The sequence below is a fragment of the Lacerta agilis genome, chromosome 12 (assembly GCF_009819535.1).
Source record: "Lacerta agilis isolate rLacAgi1 chromosome 12, rLacAgi1.pri, whole genome shotgun sequence".
NCBI classification, from domain to species: domain Eukaryota; kingdom Metazoa; phylum Chordata; class Lepidosauria; order Squamata; family Lacertidae; genus Lacerta; species Lacerta agilis.
In genome coordinates, this window is record NC_046323.1 from 14,113,694 (window position 1) to 14,136,100 (window position 22,407).

A 22,407-nucleotide genomic window follows, 5' to 3' on the forward strand; every position below is an offset into this window, starting at 1 on the left:
CAACATGAATTAATTTTTGTCTTCAAGACAAGATAATCCAGGTCCCAAGGAAAAATCCACAGGGCAAAAAGATTTCAGTAGAAAGCAGATCCAGGAAGCATTTTTTACTTATTCCTCCTCAACTAGACCTTTACGCAGATTATACACATTGTATGTGATCTTCAATGTTAGCTGTACTCGGAGTAGACCCATTCAATGGATTTAACTAACTTAATTAAGTCCATTGATTTCATTGGATCTAGTCTGGGTATGCCTTACTTAGATTTTATGTCATGGCTCTCAGTGAAATGTTTTCCAGAAAATTATAAATACCATCACTTTACTACTGTTAATATGAATTATTATGTATTAACATAAGGAACTACTTTTGTGATTTATATATAATACATTATAATGTATTTGTAAACTTAATAAAAGAGTAAATAAAATGGGGGACATACTATCAAGCAGGAACTCATTAACTCCAATTAAGAAGACTGCAACATTAAGCAATTTGCCAGTTAGTTGAATTTTAGAGGCATTATTCATTTTACCAACAATGTCAAAATAAGAACTGCAATGTTGTCCTCTACAATGAAAGGATATAGTGATTAACACTAGTGAACAAACCAAATATGAACAGATCTGTAGCATCCACATCTTATGCACCATTGATAGCTTGGTCACACAAATGGCAACCAAGTATCTGTTATCTTCCAAATGAAGCAACTTTTAAGGGGAAAAACTTCTTTAATAATCTAGTATATATATCAAAATCCAGGGTGAAGTGCTCTAAATAAATCGCTGGTGTTAGCTACATTACTGAAACTATTACCTCCTTCCATAAATATATCTGCTCGGATCCGGAGAAAGTCACTTGAGTCCCTTCTGCGGGTTCTTTCCCCTTCTCCCTTAAGAGCTGAAGTGGGTGGTTACTAAGCAGAGGGCATCTTTGATGGAGGCGCTCTGAAAATGGAGCACCCTTCCCCAATGAGACTCCCCTGGCACCCTCATTAAAGATCATTGCAGTGCCAGGTGAAGAGCTATCTTCCACACATTTTAGACTTTCCCCTTTGGAACAAATGCTTTCTGCTGGATTTTAAAGACTGCAGTGAATAGTCTCGCAGCAGCACAAATCAGTTCATCTGGTCTTTAGGATTAGAGACCTACCGGTAGTTCACACACCACAGTAAGGCATAAGTTTAAAACAAGCTATGTGCTGATGCACACTGCTCTAAGGTACCCACAGCACACCTCTCTTGCTGACGCCATACTGCGGAATAAACAGAATCTCGCCTGTTGTGTTGTTCAAACAAATGTCTGTGGTGACCAAGATTTGCAGATCATGGTTTATTTGGAAGAAACTAACCAGGAGCCTCGGTTTGGATGACTCTGGCTTCTTTCATTCTCAGTGCAGCAGCATATGCTAAGTGCCGCAGGAACATTTTAATAGGTGTGCAACTATGCTGCTCATTCACTCTTTGATGTGAGGTGCAAACCGGGAAAGTGGCATGCTTGAAATAAATCTTCTACTGACTTCATTCAAGATACAAAATGCAAACCAATTCTCTAAAGTGAAGAAGCATTTTCTGTTAAACAAACCTGTCAAACCTACCACCATATATATAAAGTCAGTGTTTTTAGACAAGTGCTGATAGACTTTTTTCTATCTTTAAATGTTGCTCCAATATACTATTAATAAAAGCAATTACAATGTACCAATAAAGAATGTGACTTGCATATTTGGGTTCTGCTAATAAATGATTTCAAAATCAATTAAGTACATTAGTTTAGGATACCACTTACCATGTAAAAGTAGGATAGGCAACAGCATATGGTCCAGAAGACTGATCCAGTTTTCACAGACTTCACCTACAAATGGTGATTTGTGTTATAACTCAGCAGAAACAAGAAAAAAAATGTATAATTCAAATTTAAAAAAACAACAAATAAGAGCAGAAGTTGAACTAAATATACTTTTAAGGTTTGCATCAGAATTAACTAAGGTACTTTACTGAGAGATTATTCATTCCGTTACCACACTGATGTGCTTCAGACACAGTATTAAACAACTGCTTGATGTTACATGTTCCTCAGGAACATGTGCACTGAAAATTTCCCAATACACAATGCACTGTGGGCTGCATGCCACTGCTGGGCATGGCTAATGCTCTCTCTCTCTCTCTCTCTCACACACACACACACACACACACTAGGGTGCAGTCCTATATTCCCATATGAGCTTATCTGTTATGTCTGTATTATATATACTAATACTAAAGTTGCATTATGTATTAAATTATATTATATAGCTCAATAGCAAACTGTCACCAACTTTAACTATTAAACTTTTTAATGTTTGATTATGACGACTTCTACTGCACTTTGAAACATGCATGTATTAGACCGTGTAGCAACGGGGGTGGGGGGGGGGGAGAGGAGACGGCTGTTAATCATGCCCTCATATTACTTTGCTGCCACACCTCACCTCTCCCAAGATACCTCTGAGGGTTAACACATGCTTGGAATCCCGTGGGAGGAAATGGGACTTGGGAGAAAATAGATTAGGAGCAAGGAACAAGTAGGTGGGGAAGCAAAAGACTAATGTTCCATTACTATCTCTAATGTAACCAATTATGATCTCTATTAGTGTCAATATGACCCTATCAGACCACTTTTAAAAGTCATATCTACAACAAGGTTACATTTAACAAAATATACTGTTCAAAGGTTAAGAAATAAAGGTCTTGGATTGGCTTAGTTCAGGCCACTTCCATCAACGTTATTTCAGGAACATGGGTTTAGGAATTTGCTCAAGCTGATGACATGTTAAATGAAACTTGCATAGCTGTTTATGACTGCTTTGAGAGTTTTGTTAAACTGATAGGAGGGTGTGTGTGTATTTTAAACAATAAAGTAATGCTTATGGCTGTTGAATTCTTATGATTTATACTTGTGATTCCTCTAATTCAGAGCTTTCCAAACTGTGTGTTGTGACACATTATTGTGTTGGCTGCACTCCAGTTTGCTAGTAAAACTGAATTACTGTGTTGCAAAATGATGCATGTCTAAAAAGTGTCACCAACATGAAAAGTTTGGAAAGCTCTGCTGCAATTAAAAGGCCCTGAAGAATAAGTTGGTCCTTGACATAATTCCTATATGCAGGAAGTGTTCAAGCCATATCTAGCTAAAGACCACGAAATATTTCACCGGTTCAAAACCAGTTTACCATATAACAATCCAACTTTTTCTTTTGGAAAGCAAGTAATTAGCATAAGTGAAAAAGGCCCTCAAATTTTTATATCGTTGCTTTCTTGTGAGTACCAAATTGAATAAATCTAAAATCAAAGCCAATTTAAAAGGCAGAAACAACGAAGATAAATTCAAAATACTAAAAGCGAGATAAAAATTATGAAACTTGAGTTGTTACTTACCCACAAGTAGTATGTGAATTGCAGTGCAAAAATAGCTATCCCTTCATTGTCAAAAGATCCTGCAACTGATCGTGATATGTAACCTGGTACTATCGCAATAAAGCAGGCAGCTAGAAGCCCTGCTCCCTGGTTCCACAGTTCTCTGGTAAGCAGGAAAGTAGAAATTGATGTAAGGCCGCTAAAAACTGGTGCTAGGAACACGCATACATCTCTTATATGGACAGTTATGTTAAGCATATTTAAAATCCAATGTATAAGGCCAGCTGTCACCATCAGCCCTGGGTAGACCTAGGAGAGAGAGTGGAAAAGTGATTTACCAAATTGCAGACGAAAAATGCATTTTTCTTCTATTTGAATCAATGTTATAGAAAGACTTAAAATATATTAATGTAACTCACATGCAGAAGAGATTGTTACTTCTACAACCCTTGTAAAATCAAGCTATTGCCAGAGCCAAACGTCTTTTTAATACACACACACATACATTTTCATTAACATTTTCTTGGGTAACAATTGAACATACAGAGATATTTTTCAGTATCAGCACTGAATTAGTTTTAATATTATAAAACAACATATAATACGGTATATAATTCAGGGTTTCAAGGATGGCTCAGGAGCACAACAAAAGACACCTGCTTAATCTAGATTGCTTTATAAAAGATTTTCACACACTGCAAGCAAAAAAAATATATCATATTTTATGAGGGCTGGCCCAGGATTTTTCTCAACAGTGCCTGCATGGATCTAATTGTATTTAAAATCCAAATGAGCATAAAGCTAATGTTTAAAAAGCACACAGGCCATTAACTAGAAAATCTGGAGCATTAAACCCTAGCCAGCTAAATGAATCCAGCAGCAGCTAGGGGAAAGGGTGCAAGATAAACAAGAGAAGCAATCTCAAAAGCAGCCTCTGCAGGGGGAAACAAAAAGACTGGGGGTTGGGAGCAGAGAGACTATTTCTGTAAGTATTTTAAAGGGGGTATTTCTAAGGACCCTACCACAGATGGCCTATATTCTTTCAGACACTTTTTTTTAAAGAACACACCTCATTAAATGTTTGTAAATCTTGAACTGCCTAAAAGGAAGGTCATGAGATATGATAGCTGACAAACAGGAACATAGGAAGCTGTCTTACACCAAGTCAGATCATTGGTTCATCTAACTTAGTACTGTCTACACAACGGGCAGCGGCTCTCCAGAGGTTCAGACAGGGGATGTTCCTAGCCCTACCTAGAGATGCTGGGGTGTTCTGCATGCAAGGTGGGTGTTCTACTGAGCTACGGCCCTTCCTCAGGGTTGCCAAAAGTAATATAGCTATCACTTACTTACTGAATTTCATTTGCTGAAGCCACAGCAGAAAGCATCAAATAGATTATGTCAGGGAACTGTCCCCGGTGCAGCGCAAGGTGGTGGAAGGGCTCTCAGGATGCTACAGAGAGCCCCGGCCCCACCTGACCAGCAGCACCTCCTCTGGCAGCAGAGGAAGCAGTGAGGCTTCCAGCGGGGAGGGGCATGCATTTCAGGGTATGGAGGGAAGAGGCTCTGAGGATGCTGGAGAGACCCTGCACTCCCCTAGCTCAAGGGACGATGAAGGAGACACACAGCTTCTGGCGCCCCAAAGGCGTCGAGGGGTGAAATGAAAGGATGGGAGGCGGGGTTTCCGTATACCGAAACTCTTTTGTTGGGGTCAGAACCGGAAGGGGCCATTCCTGGATTCTGACGACACTTGATACAGACATGAACTTATTAGCTCTGCACTGTACATAGTTTGCACAATAAAACTATTAAAGGAAACAGAGTTTTGCCTGCTTACTCATGAGCAACTAACCAAGGAATTTACAGATTATTTACAGAAATAGTACTGGTACTTGTAATTTTGAAAGTTTATGGTGTAAATTATACATACCGGTACTAAGGGAAAGCACCCTAATATAAAGCTAAACTAAGTAACCCAAAACTATTACACAACCACATCAAGCAATATTGAAACTGTTTGCGGCTAAAATTGGCAGAGCTATGCTTTATGATATAATAATTCAAACTAGAACAGAAAAATCAGGATCTTTTTAAAAAAGGAACCAATTGATTTCATTAAATGTTTTATTGATCAAGCACGCAAGGATTCGTTTTATTGACTAGCACCTTGTAAATCTACTCAAACAGCACTTCTTAGATTGAAAAAGGAGCTAACGTGTTCAAGGACACATCTATATCCATCAGAGATGGTTCATGCTAAACATTTCTGCAGTACAACAGCAATTATATTCTACCACAACCCCATCATGAAAAACAAATAAGTTGAATCTTTTGTTTGCAAGAACACTTTCTCATATGAATGTTTTTGAACTACAAGCTTTTGAATTAGTTCTGCCTACACGGCACACTAATACGTTTCTCTTATAAAAACTAGCTATATTACAGTTCTAAAATTGAACTGTCCTAGGGACTATTCTGTCCAGAGTTAGAAATTCACCAAGCACATTATGTGACTGGTGCAGGTTCAACTGCAACCATGTGGAGATTTCTGGATGCCAGGTTTGCGAATGACATCTCCATCTGGCTGGCCCCTCCAGCTTTCTTAAGTAGGTAAGCAGAAGAGCTTATAACATTTATATCCCAACTTTTTCTCCAAGGAGCACATGGTTCACTCCCCACCTCAGTTAATCCCTACAACAACCCTGTGAGGGAGGGTAAGTGGTTGTGACTGGCCTAACGTCACAAGTGAGCTTCATGACTGAGTAGGGATTCGAATCTGGATTTCCCAGATCCTGGTCCTGCTAGATGGTCATTATTCAATACTAAGATAAATATAAATATGAACACTTTAAATTTAATGGAAAAACAGCTTATTTTTTACATACTTGCAGTAATTGAAATTTTAAAATCTGATATAAATGGAGTTAAAAACTCCATCAATGCTTATTATTTGCAACTGTAACCTACATATTGAAGTATAACATGGAATGGAAGTAACAGTATTCATTTATAAATGGACATTTTCTTAAAATTTGATTACATTTTCTGGTACTTACAGTCCCACCTACTATTCTTCCTAGTGGATACCATGCTCTTTCATCAAACCAGTTTAGGAATTCATAAAATCCATGTGACGCAAGATGATGTGTTGATCTGTAGTTAAACCTAGAAAACAAGATAAAATTTAATAGGTTTCTTTAAGCAATTAAATCTACTTATTTTATGTAAATGTATTTTTCAGATAGCTTTTCAAATACATGGGATTGGATCTGAACAAATTTAGCTGAACTTTGTCACATTGATCTCAACAGGATTAATCATGATTTAAGCCTTGTAGATATCAATGTGATCCAAATGTAACTAAGTCAGCCTGGATCAAACCCATAGTTCCACTTGGGGAGTAGAAGTCTGCAATTGCTAACAGCTTACTACTCTTGATCCAAGTTAGAAAGGAATGTGAATATTGAAAATACTGTTAGGCACCACCTCAAACTCCAAGAAGTGAGACTCCAGGAGTGCCTGCACTTTACTCAAGGTTTCGTTACCTTCCAATGAAGGTCAGCAAAGACTCTGGTGCCTTCAGGTTAAATGGTTTTATTTATACATACATACAACCTGAGCATAGGATGGAAGGGCTCAAGCATTAACACTATTAACAGAACTTGCTTCTCCATTAGGTTTCAAGCAGAACTGCAAAATCCAGCAATAGAGGAAGGCATATCTGTTCTCCAATTTACCGGTAGTCTCCAGCTTTTCAGCTTACACAAATAACAACTCTGACTATTTTTCTTCTACCTATCTGCCAGGAGATGTGGATGGAGAAAGGCCCATCCAATTGTTTCTATGGCACAGGGCAACTTCTTTGGATTTGCTAAATCATGGTACTTAACAAGCCAGCCAAAGCTATTAGCTTAACAAAGGAACTGCTTTGGCAAGCTTCCTCTTAAACATTCCACCCTCACAGATACAGGATCCCAACAACTGCAAGGGACCCAGGGTATCACCCAGACTGACCACCCCCTCTCCAATTCATAACAATATTCATTCTTATGACTAAACTGAAATCTGCATTTATAATTTCAATTTCAACTTCTTCACCAAGCTACCAATCTTCAACAAACTTCAACCAGATTCTTCACCAATTCCTTTAAGCTATGACCTCCCAAATAAAGGGAAGGGTTCGTTAATAAATGCATCTATTTTTAAAAGTCGCACCCCTTCCCCCTGAATAAAGGAGTTGCTCTGTGCAGTTTACAAATATAATGCAAGCATAAAAGTAACCATAATCCCTACCTTTATAACACCAATTAAATAAAAAGAGCAGCATAAAACAAAGAAAAGCATTCACAATCAGTACCATAAGCAGCAGCAGCAGAATAAAAAGTGTGGGCCAGCAGAACCCAAAAAGAGAAGATAGCCCAACCTCTTGGGGCAGGGTTCTGCTTATTGGGTGCCACCACCGAGAAGGTTCTTGCCTTAAAAGGCAATGGTACACACGAGGGTCTCAACAGTTGATCTTAAAGAACAGGCAGATTCACATAAGAGGAGACATTGCTTCAAACAGCTTGGTTTCAAGCTGCTTAGGGCATGGGTAGGGAAACTAAGGCACGGGGGCCGGATCCAGCCCAGTCGCCTTCTAAATTCGGCCCATGGACGGTCCAGGAATCAGCATGTTTTTTACCTGAGTAGAATGTGTCCTTTTATTTAAAATGCATCTCTGGGTTAATTGTGGGGCATAGGAATTCGTTCATTTTCCCCCTTTCAAAATATAGTCCAGCCCCCCACAGTGGACCGGCCCCCTGCTGAAAGTTTGCTGACCCCGGCTTAGGATTTTATACAAAATAACCAACATCTTGAACTGCAGCCAAAACAGACTGGAAGCCAGTACAGCTGATAGACCACTAGCCCCAGTCAAAATGTATGCATGTAGGACCAGGACTAGGTATAGATTGGCACACCAGCCAAAGCTGGACAGAAACTCTCCTGACATCTAAGCCGCTAACAACAAGACTAGATCCAGGAGTACAGTGGTACCCCGTGTTACGCACGTGATCCGTTCCAGATCACACTATGTAACACGGGCGTACGTAACATGAACGCCCCACCCCTCAAAAGAGAAAAAACCCGGAAGTAGCGTGATTTCAGCACTTCTGCGCATGCGTGAAGTGTGTAGAAGCGTTCTGCGCATCCAGAGGTCACGCACGCTCCGGAAACGCTTCCGGGTTGCGGGCGTTCTTAACTCGAACGTCCGCAACCTGGGGTATGACTGTACTCCTAAACTGGTCTTGTAAGTGGAATACAATCCTTTCCAGTACAGGCCGATATGCCTTCTGACCAAAAGCACCTCTGTCTCATGCAGATTGAAATTCAGTTCTTTTATTCTTATCCAGTCCAGGTGGTTGACAATCACAAAGCATTTTAGGTAAAGGAAGCCACACATACTCCTTTAAAAAAGTTAATGAAAGTGACCATGTGATGATTAATAACATTTATCAGTTTAGACCCTTAAGTAGTAGCAGTTGCCAGGACATGGTTTGCATAGTTCCTTCCATATTTCAGATTTGTGATATGTTGTTATATTGTGATGTTTAGCTGGTGATATATCACAATATTGAAAACCAGTTATCGCTCAGCCCTAAAATGCAGAAACTATGCTTTGATTTTATATAGATTTAAGTTTCAGCTTACTTTGCAGCACAATGTAAATTCTGTTCTTATATTATAATTGCCACTTGTAGAGTACTTCACAGACAAGTCCCTTTTATTTAAAATTATGTTATTTGAATGTTTTGTAACTTGCTGCCACTTACAATTTATGAAATTGTTCACATATCCATATAGACATGGGTTTGTTTTGTTTTAGAAACAGAAAGCAGATTATCATTATTATCACTTAAATTTCCTTTTATCACCTTTTATCCAAAAATCACAGGGCAGTTTACAAAACACAAAAACTATACATCAAAAACCTCCAATAACCCCCACCTCCACAGTTTAGAAGAAAATAGATTGTTTAATTAGCCAAATGCCTGGGAGAAGGTTTTTGCCTGACCCCTAAAGATATGTAATGAAAATGTCAGGCATGCCTCCTTGAGGAGAGCATTCCGTAAGTGTGGAGCCACTACAGCCGTGGTAGGCAACCTAAGGCCCGGGGGCAGGATGCGGCCCAATCACCTTCTCAATCCAGCCCGTGGACAGTCCGGGAATCAGTGTGATTTACATGAGTAGAATGTGTCCTTTTATTTAAAATGCATCTCTGGGTTATTTGTGGGGCCTGCCTGGTGTTTTTACATGAGTAGAATGTGTCCTTTTATTTAAAATAAATCTCTGGGTTATTTGTGGGGCATAGGAATTCGTTCATTCTTTTTTTCCAGCCCACCACATGGTCTGAGGGATGGTGGACCGGCCCACGGCTGAAAAAGGTTGCTGAACCCTGCACTACAACAAAGATTCACACTTGTGTTTTCGCCCTTCATACCTCTAGCAGAGGGGAACATGAAGAAGGGTCTCAGATGATAATCGCAGGGTCTGGGCCAGTTCACATAGGGAGAGGATGTCCTTCAGGTGTTTTGGTCCTGAGCTGCTTAAGGCTTTGTAGGTCAAAATCAGCACTTTGAATTGGATCTAGAAACCAAATGGCAGCCAGTGCAGTCGGGCCAACATTAATGTTACATGGTCAAATGGTTTGGTGAGCAACCTGGCTGAATTCTGCACCAGCTGACGTTTCTGAACCATCTTCAGAGGCAGCCCCACATATAAAATATTGCAGTAATCTAACCTACAGGTTACCAGAGCATAGCCAACAGTAGTTAGGTTATCCCTGTCCAGAAAGGGGCACAGGTAGGCCACCAGCTGAAGATGATGGAAGGCACTCTGCACTACTGAGGCCTACTGAGCCTTAAGCAACAGCAATGGATCGAGAAGGAACCCCAAAGTGCATACCAGCTCCTTCAGAGGGAGTATAATCCCATGAAGAGCAGGCTACCTCCAGGGTTCGAAATTAGCAGGGCGCCAGGTGCATTTTGCAGCTAAAGATTCTCCATTTGTGAGCACCTCAAAAAGTCTGGGTGCCATTTTTTGCACCTGGCTAACACTCAAGGATTACTGATATGTATGTGCTTTGAAGCCTTGAAGTATATGTTAACAGTAGATAATATGTTAAGGAGTTTAACAACAAAAAGTAGAGTGTTTTGAAAACTCAAGTATTGTACCAATATTTTTATAGTAAACATCAAATTAAACATGTATTAACACTTTCTGCTAAAAATATATTAACAATGTGACACTTATTTGAATTGTGTATTAGTTCCTGTTTATCAAAATAATAAATAAAGTGTTGCCAACCCCCCACAATGGTGACTAGACATTCTGTTTTGACACCCACAACCCAGTTCCCAGGAGCCATTTGGCTCCTATTTTTTCTATCCCAGTTTCTAACACACGCTACCCCCTATCCTCCCATCCATCTAAGGAGCCATTCACAAACATTGCCTCAGTCTGTATTGAGTTTCAGTTTCTTCATTCTCATCTTGTCCATTACAGAGCCAATACAACAGCCCTGCACAACCACTGCCACACCTGCAGTTGTAAAGGAGAAGTAGGGCTGTGTATCATCCCCATATTGTTGACAACATACTCCAATACTCCAGATGACCCCACTCAGTGATTTCATATGCATATTAAACTTGAAGGCTGAGGAACACCATGCTGAAGTCTTCCTATGGTGGAAAAACACTCCTCAAGCATCTCCCTCTGGAAGTGACCATCCAAGCAGAACTGGAACCACCCACCCCTAACTTGGACAGCTGCTCTAGGATACCATAATGGATGGTATCAAAAGCTGCTGAGAGGTCAAGGCAAATTAACAAGGACAATTTTTCCTGTCTCTCTCCCAACAGAAGTAATTGTACAGGGTGACCAAAACACTTTTTGTCCCAAAACCAGGCCTAAATTCTGATTGAAATGGATCTAGAAAGTCAGTTTCCTCCAAGAGCTCCTGGATTTACTTTCAAGCAATCAAAGGCTGGTTTCCAGCTGATGTAGGAAGGCAGGAAGAATCTGCATACACTTGAACAAGGGACAACAAAACTCACACAAGTACAATGTAGGTGGTTGACTTTTAAAGAAGTAGTGAAAACTAAAGAGTTAAGCAGCCTTATAAGCTCATTATGTACCATGGACTGTAACTCACATAATTTTAAAACTGCCAGCTGGAAGAATCAGAAACGTTTTAAGGGAGAAAGGCCTTAAGAAATGATACCAGTCTTAATATCAATATAATTAAAAAGCAACATCAAAAATGATCCACATCTTGAAATTCTGGCCTACATTTAGCTCAGATATTGTATGCTACTCTAAAGTGGCTGTAAAAATGTTTCAGAGGAGATAATGAGGCAGAACTACACAAGGCAACCCTCTTTCATTGAGATTCTGAGGCAGGTTCAGATAAGTCAAACTAACTAATGGCAGGTAAAAGTTTAAATAAGCATGTGTAGGATATTTTTCTTCCCTTTTCAAAGCGATGATCCTTCCTTCTGTGAAAAACTACACTAATAGAAAATGGCATACAGTGGTACCTCTAGATGTGAATGGGATCCATTCCGGAGCCCCATTCACATCCTGAGCCGTCCGCATTCTGCAGTGCCGCTTCTGCGCACGCACGGGTTGCGATTCAGCGCGTCTGCGCATGCACGACCCGCCAAACCCGGAAGAAGAAGAAGAGTTTGGATTTGATAACCCGCTTTATCACTACTCGAAGGAGTCTCAAAGTGGCTAACATTCTCCTTTCCCTTCCTCCCCTACAACAAACACTCGGGAGACGCGAACCTGGTTCACCAGATCACGAGTCTACCACTCTTAACCACTACACCACACTGGCTACTTCTCTCCGGAAGTAATCCATTCCTTTACTTCCGGGTTCAGCGCGTTCGTAACCTGTGCTGTTCGCAACCCGCAGCGAATGCAACACGAGGTACGACTGTTATCACAGTGAGTTAGGGAACTGGGGCATGCCAAGACTCCGTTTATAGGCTATAGAACTGCCAAATATTGCCTTGTTTTAACTAAAATTAGATTTCTACTTCATCTAAGTTTGATCTCACTAATTCAGTATACTGACAACTGAAGTTCAGCAAAAACAATTCAATGTTTTTTGTTTAAATATGCAGTTAAGAGCCAAAGGTCCAAACTAGACGTCAGTCAAGTGGTTTGGCTTTGCAAACAATGCTTTATATTAACAAAGAGCTGGCACAAGGAGTCCCAAATCAGATCAGAACTATGGCATGTGGAAAGTGAGGCTTTAAGCCTTTGCCCCCACCACAGTGAATATAGGAATCAACCCCCAACTGCTACTGTCAACAGTGGGTGTACCGATTCCAATAAGGTAATGCTCCCCCCCCCATTTGAACACCTGATCTGGCTTGGGGCCCCTTGCACTGACTATTGGTTAACAAAAAATCTTGCACACAAAGTCAAAAGACATTATAAATATCACATCTTGTTTAGTCCTGGGATTAATCCATTTGAAAAGGTTCCACAGCAAAGTGTTACTATATGGACAGATACCGTTGTTAGATACATTGGAAACAAGTGGTATCATTCTAACTTCTAACTGTACACTGGGAGTGATGCTGTGTTTTGTAGTTGGTTGTAAAACAAGGCTTACGCTCATTTGAAGGAAACTGTGTCTAACCTGGCCTGCATCCACTGTGCAGCCTGCTACATATGTGGATCAGACATTGAATGCCTTTAGTAATATACCGTATATCGCGGCGTATAAGGCGACTCGGCGTATAAGACGACCCCCCAACTTTTTATGTGGAAAAACAGAGTTTGGGGTATACTCACCCAGCCCGGGATCCATGGCTGCTGAGGCGGCGGCAGCGGCGGGGAGAGCGTCCCCCGCGCCACACAGGAGATTTCCGCGCTTGCCGCCCAAGCGCACAGCGGCCCCCATGCCGAAGCGCAGGACGACCTCCACGGCTGCTGAGGCGGCGGCAGCGACGCCTGGGGCAGCGGGGAGAAGCTCCCCGTCGCCGCAAAGGAGGCCTCCGCGCTTGCCGCCGAAGCGCAGGATGGCCTCCACGGCTGCTGAGGCGGCGGCAGCGACGCCTGGGGCAGCGGGGAGAAGCTCCCCGTCGCCCCAAAGGAGGCCTCCGCGCTTCCCGCCGAAGCGCAGGACGGCCTCCACGGCTGCTGAGGCGGCGGCAGCGACGCCTGGGGCAGCGGGGAGAAGCTCCCCGTCGCCCCAAAGGAGGCCTCCGCGCTTGCCGCTGAAGCGCAGGACGGCCTCCACGGCTGCTGAGGCGGCGGCAGCGACGCCTGGAGCAGCGGGGAGAAGCTCCCCGTCGCCGCACAGGAAGCCTCCGCGCTTGCCGCCCACGCCCAGCCCGGGCTCCATGGCGGCTGAGGCAGCGGTTGCGGCTGGAGCGCCGGGGAGAGGCTCCGGGTCACATCGCATGATGTTGCCGGCGTACAAGACGACCCCCGACTTCAGAGAAGATTTTTCGGGCTTAAAAAGTCGTCTTATACGCCGCGATATACGGTACCTTTAAGAGTTCAGAACTCCTCTCTATTCCTAATTAAAGTCTGAGCAACGATGCATGGTCGCTGAACCCACTACCAAGACAACTAAAGAAGAAACGTAATAAAACTGCCATTTCTGCTCCGAGAAATGGTGAATGTAGTTCCCCATGAAAATATTCCCTGGAAGTTTCCAGCACTACAGGAGGTTATCGTATTTCTCATGGAGTAAATCCTGTAAAAAACTTATAGCTCAGGAACTAAAATCTAGGGGGGGATAAGCTTGTATAAAGTTTTACCTTAGCAGGGCAGTCCATATGGCCACAGTAAGCCACAAACCAACCTAGTTTAAATCTCATTTTTGTGACTGAATATGTGTATGTGTGTATATATGCAAAACTAGCTATTGGAGAACCCAGCTTGAAATGAAATGAAATGAAATGCAAGCTTAGCTTTAGCTTAAGGTCAGTGTAGGATTCCATTTCAGGTTATGAAGGGCAGTACAACACCTAAATGTAAGGGTAGGCCTCAGTCCCAATTAAAATTTTCACCTTTCAGCTAGTTCAGTTTTCAAAGCTATGGCATAATTTACTACTTAAAACTAGATGGTAATTTACACATTTAAAAAAACCCCGTAGTATAGGCTTGGTTTAAATTTAGTCGGTGCACCATATGAACTAAAGGGTAAGGGTAGGCATTGGTTCAAATTTAAAGTCAGCATTTGGTTCATTTTCAAATCAGTTAAAAACTAGCTCAGTTTTAAAACTTTCAGTCGGAGTAATTAGGAAAAGGCTTGAAAATCAAATTTTCAATTTGATAATGCTATTATACAAATCTGTGGCAATGGCATGATTGCACTTGGAATACTGTGTACCTCTGATAAAGAATATTGTAGAGCTGGAAAAGGTTCAGAAAAGAGCAACCAAAATGGTCATGGGACTAGAACTCCCCAATGAAGAACGGTTATAACATTTGGGCCTTCCTGGGGAAAAGCAAGGGTGGTGGGGACATGAGAGAGGCACAGAATTATGCACAGTGTAGAGAAAGCTGAGAGAAACACCTTTCTCCCTCTCTCACAGTACTGGAACTTTAGAGCAGGCAAAAGGAAATACTTCTTTACACAGCACATAGCTAAGCTATGGATTTTGCAACCAAAAGATGTAGTAACAGCACCCAGCTTGGATGCCTTTAAAAGAAATTTAGACAAACTCATGGCTTCTAGCATGATGGCTGGTGTACTACCTCCAGTATCAGAGGTGGTTTGCCTATGAATACCAGTTGCTAGGGAGCACAACTGGAGACAGTACTGTTGCATTCATGTTCTGCTTATGGACTTAAATGATCACTGGTTGTTTATTATGTACTCCTTTCTAAATCTTGATGGCTGAGGATGGCATACTTGCTTCAGATGATCCACAACAGCACTGCTATAAAAGCAACCTTATGGAAAAGAGGATTTGTATCGGTACAAGAAACCATAGCACTAACTAAAAATTTTCATGAAATGTTTGGAAAGCTGTAATTATTTATTCAGAATTTAACTTCTTTTTTGCAAACAGGGTTCTATTCATACCATGGGACTTTCCCTCCTTCCTCAGCAGCCCATTGAAAACATCTAACAATTGGCGGTCCCTCTGGAATACAATGGCATGAAAAAAAATCACAGAAAAAATCATTGTGGATGAGTGCAAGCATCTTCTGCTGATGGAATACAACCTTTGTATCCAAGCAAATGTCACTGTGCACTGGGTCAGCTAATCCTTGATATATTAAAATGAGAAATGGTATATTTTAAAATTCTCAGATATAACAATATCAAGGTCTACAACTACACGCAGTAAAAGCTATGAACTGTAGGATCACAGTCAGTCTTCAGTCGCATGCAAAAACTGGAAGGCTTTTGAAGGAAGAGATGTGAGATCTTCCCTAAATTAACAGGTAATCAGATCAAGTTGGCATATATAGTAACATATGGATCATGTAAAATCTGCCCTCACTGCTATACTGTCACATAAAAAGATCAAAAGGAAAGGCCAGTGCCTCTTTTTCGCCTTCCAACATTATTTCCTGCATAATTACCCCACTGAAATGGACAAAAACTGGAGATTTTGAAATCATACCACATTTGCTGCATTCTGGCATCATGATAAACCATGGCTTACCATAATACAGGGATGGGGAACCTGCTACCTGCCAGAATATAACTCTCATCATTCTTGACTACTACCTGCTGGCAACAGCTGATGAGTGTTAGAGTCTAACAACATCTGGATGACTAAATGTTCCCCATTACCACTAACTTAATAGGAACAAGTGGAGCAGAGCCTTTGTCTCCCCACAGGTTTGTATGATTTCCCTCCCTTTCCAATGCATCAGTGTGGAGGATTTGTGAAGCTTTCACCTCCATTTTGACCACAGTTTAATAGCATTATTTTCAGAATGCATAACGTTGGTAATTTATCTATGGTTTGCTGAAACAAGCCACTTTAGTAAACCACAACTTATTTGTCCTAGATAAGTTGTTCCATATGTACATTGCATTCTGGACAGATATCAAAAAATGTAAAGAGAATTTAAAGTTGAAATTCTTAACTGGTAGGAACTAACAAAGATCCAGTGGAGGGGAAGGAATGAGATGCTCACAGAAGTAGGTTCAATGGAGTTAGAAAGCCCAGTTTCAAATAAGGTTTGCAATTTTCTTGTACACTTTAAAGAAAATAATTAACCATAAATAGAAAAAAATGTTAACCTTTACCATCACCACTTTGAAAGTTAAATATAAGCCACTAACATTCTGTTGACATGGTGGAACACGTTAACAAAAATGAAGTATATTATTGAGAGAAGATCATTGGCTTCAAAACAAGCTGATCTATAAAACTTCATTTGCAAATGAAGTCTATGTAATGAAGGCTGGGTCACCTCTTATCAATGAAAATAACAATGCACAGAAATATTTACTGTGACCCTGGATACTGTTTTAAAGATGATCAGATTTGATTCTGTGGTAGTTTAATGTGAAACCATATAATTAGATAGCCACATTTAACATTTATACAGAATGTTAGTTTCCTAAAAGTTTCAGATAGTTTCATTGTTGCCCTTACTACAATCAGGTAACAAATAATGCTGCAGATAATGCTGCCTAAAACCAGGCAGTTATATTTCATGCCTCAGATCCTATACCACTTTACTGCTATTCAAATATATCCTCTTTTTACTTTAAAATTGAAATTTACCTTCATAAATACTACCTTGTTCTCCTACATGCTACCTACTTGTAACTGCTCACACATTACATTTGCATCCTTAACTTGTTTCACCTAAGTTTGAAACATAAAAGCATAAAACATCTTATTTTCAAAGCAAGTGTCTAAATTTCTGAACTGATTTTTTAAAAGAACATTTGTCTTACCATGAATTTTTGTTTGAAGATAATGGAGGTCATTCCTAACACATCATTTTTATTTATTTGTGAAACATGCTGTTATCACCCTTAAATCCCATAACAGCTTAGGACCACAAGCTGTTGAGAGCTGGTTGAGAGGTACAAAAAGCCTTTTTCAGTTATGAAAAAGCCCTGAAATGCAGGACTTTCTGTCTTGCATCTCCTAGTATTCTATCACCTCTTGAACACTATTATTTTCCATTGGGTACTAAATTTAGGTGCTGTCTCGGTTGCTTAGTCCCAGCTCTCAGTTTTTTTGTTCATTCATTCATTCATAAACTGATGTTGTTTCATTGGCCATTTGTTTATTATGTCATCTGCTTTGAACACATTTGTGTTTGGAAATGAAGGGAGGAAGTGAAGTAGCTGCATGTATAGACACAATTGCAGCTACCATAAGAATCACCATGAGCAAAAAGCTGTACTGGTAATGAAAAATAATATTAAATTATGACAATTTAGTTATTATTCTATAATGCTTAACAAAAACTTTTCTGAAGGACTGACAAAAAAAAAAAGATTAAATAAGCTATTAGCTGGAGTTCATATGCTCAAATAATTGCACTTGCTACAACAAAGAGGAAGCACAAAGTAGTATACCATACTGAAATGAGTTTGCTGGAAGATCACTTCATTTTTGTGGCTTATAATTCTAATTAACTTACCTACTGATGTAAGGGAAAAAAATCTATACAACTCAAGGAGCCCCTTTTTTCAGTAAGTGAATTGGCCCAGTGACTGAGCAGGTTAGACAGATGACCACTACAGATGAATGTACTAACCATGTATATAATAAAAGATAAGGCAGCCAAAGTATCTATAGAATCACATACTGGAAAGCTCTTGTTAGAGGCTACGTAATCTAAAATCAATTTCAGTAAACCAATACTACAAATGATGAAGAGGCTGAAGAAGTCACTTGTAACAGTTTTGTGGCTTGCAAAAGTTATGGAATTAAGAGAGCCCTCTTTCACTGAACCAGAAACAGACCAAAGATTAAGTCTGAAAAGCAAAGTACCGTACTTTTTCATGTATAAGACTAGGGTTTTGTTTTTTTTTACTTTAAAGAAAGGTTAAAAATCTGGGTGTGTCTTATACATGGATAGTGCATATGCCTGTTTTCTAAATTTGGGGTCCCCAAAAGTCTTATACATGGGGGCGTCTTATACACTGAAAAATATATGAAATATATGAAATATGTTTTTTCTAATATTTGCACAGTTTATAAATTGTGAAAAGATGATGGATGTACAACTGTATTATGTCCAAGGCATAGAAGCCAGATCATCATGATGGTGTATAACTTATTTCTACTTGTTCATTCAACCCACATGGAGTCACACAATTTAAAGGAAAATCTATGTATCAAAAGCATACATAGATAGACATGGTTATATTTGGGAAGCTTATTATTATTATTATTATTTAATCTCTCTGTAAACATGTGGTACAGTGACAATAAAGTATTTCATTATTAATAATAATAAAAGGAATCTCTGTTGCATTTCTGATTTTGGTAATAATCCTGGCCTTCAATTATCTACTCATTTTACTTATGCAAAACAGATGGTAAGGTTGCATAATCACATAAACACAGTGATTGTATTTTAATTGGTGAAGGACCTCAGCTTCTATTGCTTTCAACCTTCAAGAGTCTAGTGGTAAGGAACTTTGGCACAATGAGCCACTGTAACATTTGAAACAATTCATTTGTGAACTGCTATGGAATACCTAAGAGCTTCTTTGGGTGTACCCAGTGGGATTTTGTACTATTTTTTCTTCAAGCATCCCTCATGCCATGTGAGAAATATGCTTCTCAAGGAAATCTCAACTTCTGCAGTATTGGCTCATGAACTAACTGAATGGTTCTAATTGCATGATCCTTGCACCTAGTTTTAAATTCAAGCAATGAAATTGCATTCATAAACTGATTCTGTATTCAACGAAATTAGTTTTGGATTCAGCTTCCTGTTACTATGGTTGCATATACAAATGGATTTGGAGAATATAATGGCCTGGTTCACGCTTAATGTTAAGTCAAACTATGGCTTAGCAGGAATGAGCAAACGTGCTGGTCACTGGAGAAAAGATTACAGCTGATTTATTCGTTCTGCAGTCCTGCTGCCACTGCTCTGCTATGAACTAAGTTACAGTTTGGCTAAGTGTTACAACTGAACCCAGGCTTGTGGTTTATGGCCCCTTGACAAACTACAAACTGTAAATCTTAGAACAAACCTTGCTTACAATTCATGGTTTGTCTGGAGTGATGTAAACCATGAGCACTGATTCAGATTCAATGCTATGCCAAACTATGGCTTAGCTCATAGCAGCAAGGCGGCAGCAGGACAGGAGGAGGAGAAAAGCAGTCTGATCTCCCAGAATCCGCATGTTTGAATTACATGTGAACTAGGTCACTGAATTTTTTTAATATTCATTTTTTAAAACCTGATTTGTTTATTTATTAAAGGCAGCCAACAGATAAAATAAACTAAGCCCAATACAGTAACACAAATTAACAAATCAGTAAGTCATTAAAAGAAACACTGCCTAAGCTAGTGTGTAAGTTATTTAATCAGTCAACAGCCTTATTAAAAAGCCATAACTTTACCAGACACAAGAAGGATCAGAATGATGGTACTCGATACACCACACCCTTTATCTAGCTGGCACCTCTTGAGGTTGTGTGATCTGGAGCTCTCTTGGGAACACTTTTACATGTGCTGATGACTGGAGCATGCAGAAAAAGGCAGTTCTTGAGTCATCCAGGTCGCAAGCTAAATGCTTTAAAGGTTTTATATCAGCGCCTTGAATTGAGCCCAGAAACTATTTGGCAGCTAGTGCAAATCACAAAGGGATAATGCAACTGTTAACATGGTCAGTTTTAGAAGTTTATTAGCACAATGGATTTTTTCCACACAGGAATCCTTCTATGTTCATTCATTTACACGTCTAATTTTTTTAGCACTGCAACCAATGTTTATAGTTGAACCCTCATAAGGCATAAAAGTGACCACACTGTTTTCCACACCTATTTCAGTCCCAATATGCTGCTGTTTCAGCCTATTTTAGGACATCTCTCAAAACATGATCCAAGCCAATCACAATGGGGAACAGGGTGGCACTATGTCACTTTGTAAGCAGATATGGCTATGTGATATTGTCACCGAGGTCTAAGTGAAAGTGGCAAGAGAAACTGCATCTTTGTTATTGAGCCAACTGGGCCAACTCTCCCTGTGTTGCTGTCAGCACTGCACAGCAAGACTTTTGCTCTGATCCAGCTTTAGTCATGCATAGTTATGCATGAGTTGCTGCAACAGAAGAATACTGATGTCGATCCAAATGTACATCCCTGTTCTGCCACAGCTAAATATACACAAATGAATTGATTTAGAGAACATTCCCTCTTCTTGCTCTCTTGGGAAAACTTACACACCCTCTCTTGAAAGGGGTGCAAACAATTTTTCTTTGGGGGGGGGGGGTGCTGACTGCACAGAATAAAAAAAATGTCTAAGATGCCACCTCTGTTTCGACTCATCTCTGGTTATTTTTCCTTTTATATCTATTGTCTATCAATAGCAGGTGGTATCAATAGAGATGGTAGTACTGTATACAGAAGGACACATGCAAGTGGTACTCCAAATATGTCTTTATTTCACTTTCTTACCAAAGCACTGTGGGACACACACACAAAACCTATTCACAGGTTTAACATAATCATAGTAACCACTCCTTTGAACAAGGAGCAGGTTCAGTGACTCTCAGCAGTGTCCCAGATTGCTTTACTTTCTCCAATGTGTCTTAATCAAAGCCACTGAGTATCAGTTCCCCCCCCCTTTAGCTCCATCCTAAGTCCTGTTTCAAACAATGCAATCCTAAGTATGTTTACTCAGAATTAAGTTTCACTTTGATCAGTGGGGCTTGCTTTCAGATGTTCATAGGATTGCAGGTTCAGTCAGGGCTGGGGTGTAATGGAACCTTTGAAACTGATTTTAACAAACACTTTCATAGAATTCATTTTTAGTGAAATAAAATGCAAAAGAGTTTATCCAATATTAATATTCAATATGCTTAAACCTCCAGTGTATGTCTCATATCAAGTTTTTTTTTTAAAGAATCTGTATTATATGACAATGTACCCACCACCATTTTTATCCTTTGCTTTCAAACTACTTCTATTTGATTATTTTAAACCTGTTTCCTCTTGCCTTTGCAAAGTGCAATGTTAAGTGCTCAGGGCCACATCAGCAGCTTTATTTTGATAGGTGCATGTTACAGACACACAATATGCATCCACTAAAACAGTAACAATTAGAGGTACAGCTGCTTCAACACACACACGTAGCTGGCCCAAGCATTAAAGAAAATATATGAAACTGCCATATACAGACTCAGAGTATTAGTCCATATTCTTTACTCTGACTGACACAAGCTCTCTAAGGCTCAAGGTAGGCTGATATGAATGGATCTTGCACTGTGTTTTGTTTTGCTAAATGAGTGAGGGAAAGAGGAACACACATATGCTACGCCATTTTACCTTATTTGAATTGACCTTCTCCAGAGCTCATATTTGTCCTGCTGCAGAAAACTGATAGTACACATATCACTAGTGAAGTGACAAATCCTGTACCATTTTCCCAATCTTAATTCCACCCCAAGATGTTATTTGCTCTAGAAGGGGGGCAAATAGATACTCCAGTCCCACTACTTGGGGCAAGGGATTCACCCAGTACCATGGCTCCAAGTATATTTCCCTCCTGTGGCTATTATTACCTTTGAAAGAGGGGAGAGATCTGATAAAGGCCCTCCTGACAAGGCATGTAGCTTGGCCCTGAGATGCTTCTAAAATGAAATTCTTTCTCCAGATAGTGAATGTAAGATCCTCTACAGCTAAAGCATGTACTCTACTATTGAGCTGTATGTTTTCCTCAAGAAAGAAACATAAAGCACGTCATCTGGTTTGAGATGGAAAAGACTGTGTACACAGACCTGTGGTATGGTACACTAAAAACCATTTAATTCTTTCAGCACAACTGTCCACTAACATGT

General features: G+C 40.0%; 1 protein-coding gene across 1 annotated transcript in view; it reads right to left on the reverse strand.

The window, feature by feature from the left end:
* STT3B (STT3 oligosaccharyltransferase complex catalytic subunit B) overlaps nucleotides 1-22,407 on the reverse strand; it is a 49,489-nt gene that overhangs the window by 24,818 nt on the left and 2,264 nt on the right. The window contains exons 2-4 of the mRNA XM_033165941.1: nucleotides 6,449-6,557; nucleotides 3,414-3,701; nucleotides 1,786-1,851 (exon numbers count right to left, since the gene is read on the reverse strand). Of these exons, the coding sequence (XP_033021832.1) occupies nucleotides 1,786-1,851; nucleotides 3,414-3,701; nucleotides 6,449-6,557 (463 nt within the window). The remainder of the gene's footprint in view (nucleotides 1-1,785; nucleotides 1,852-3,413; nucleotides 3,702-6,448; nucleotides 6,558-22,407) is intronic.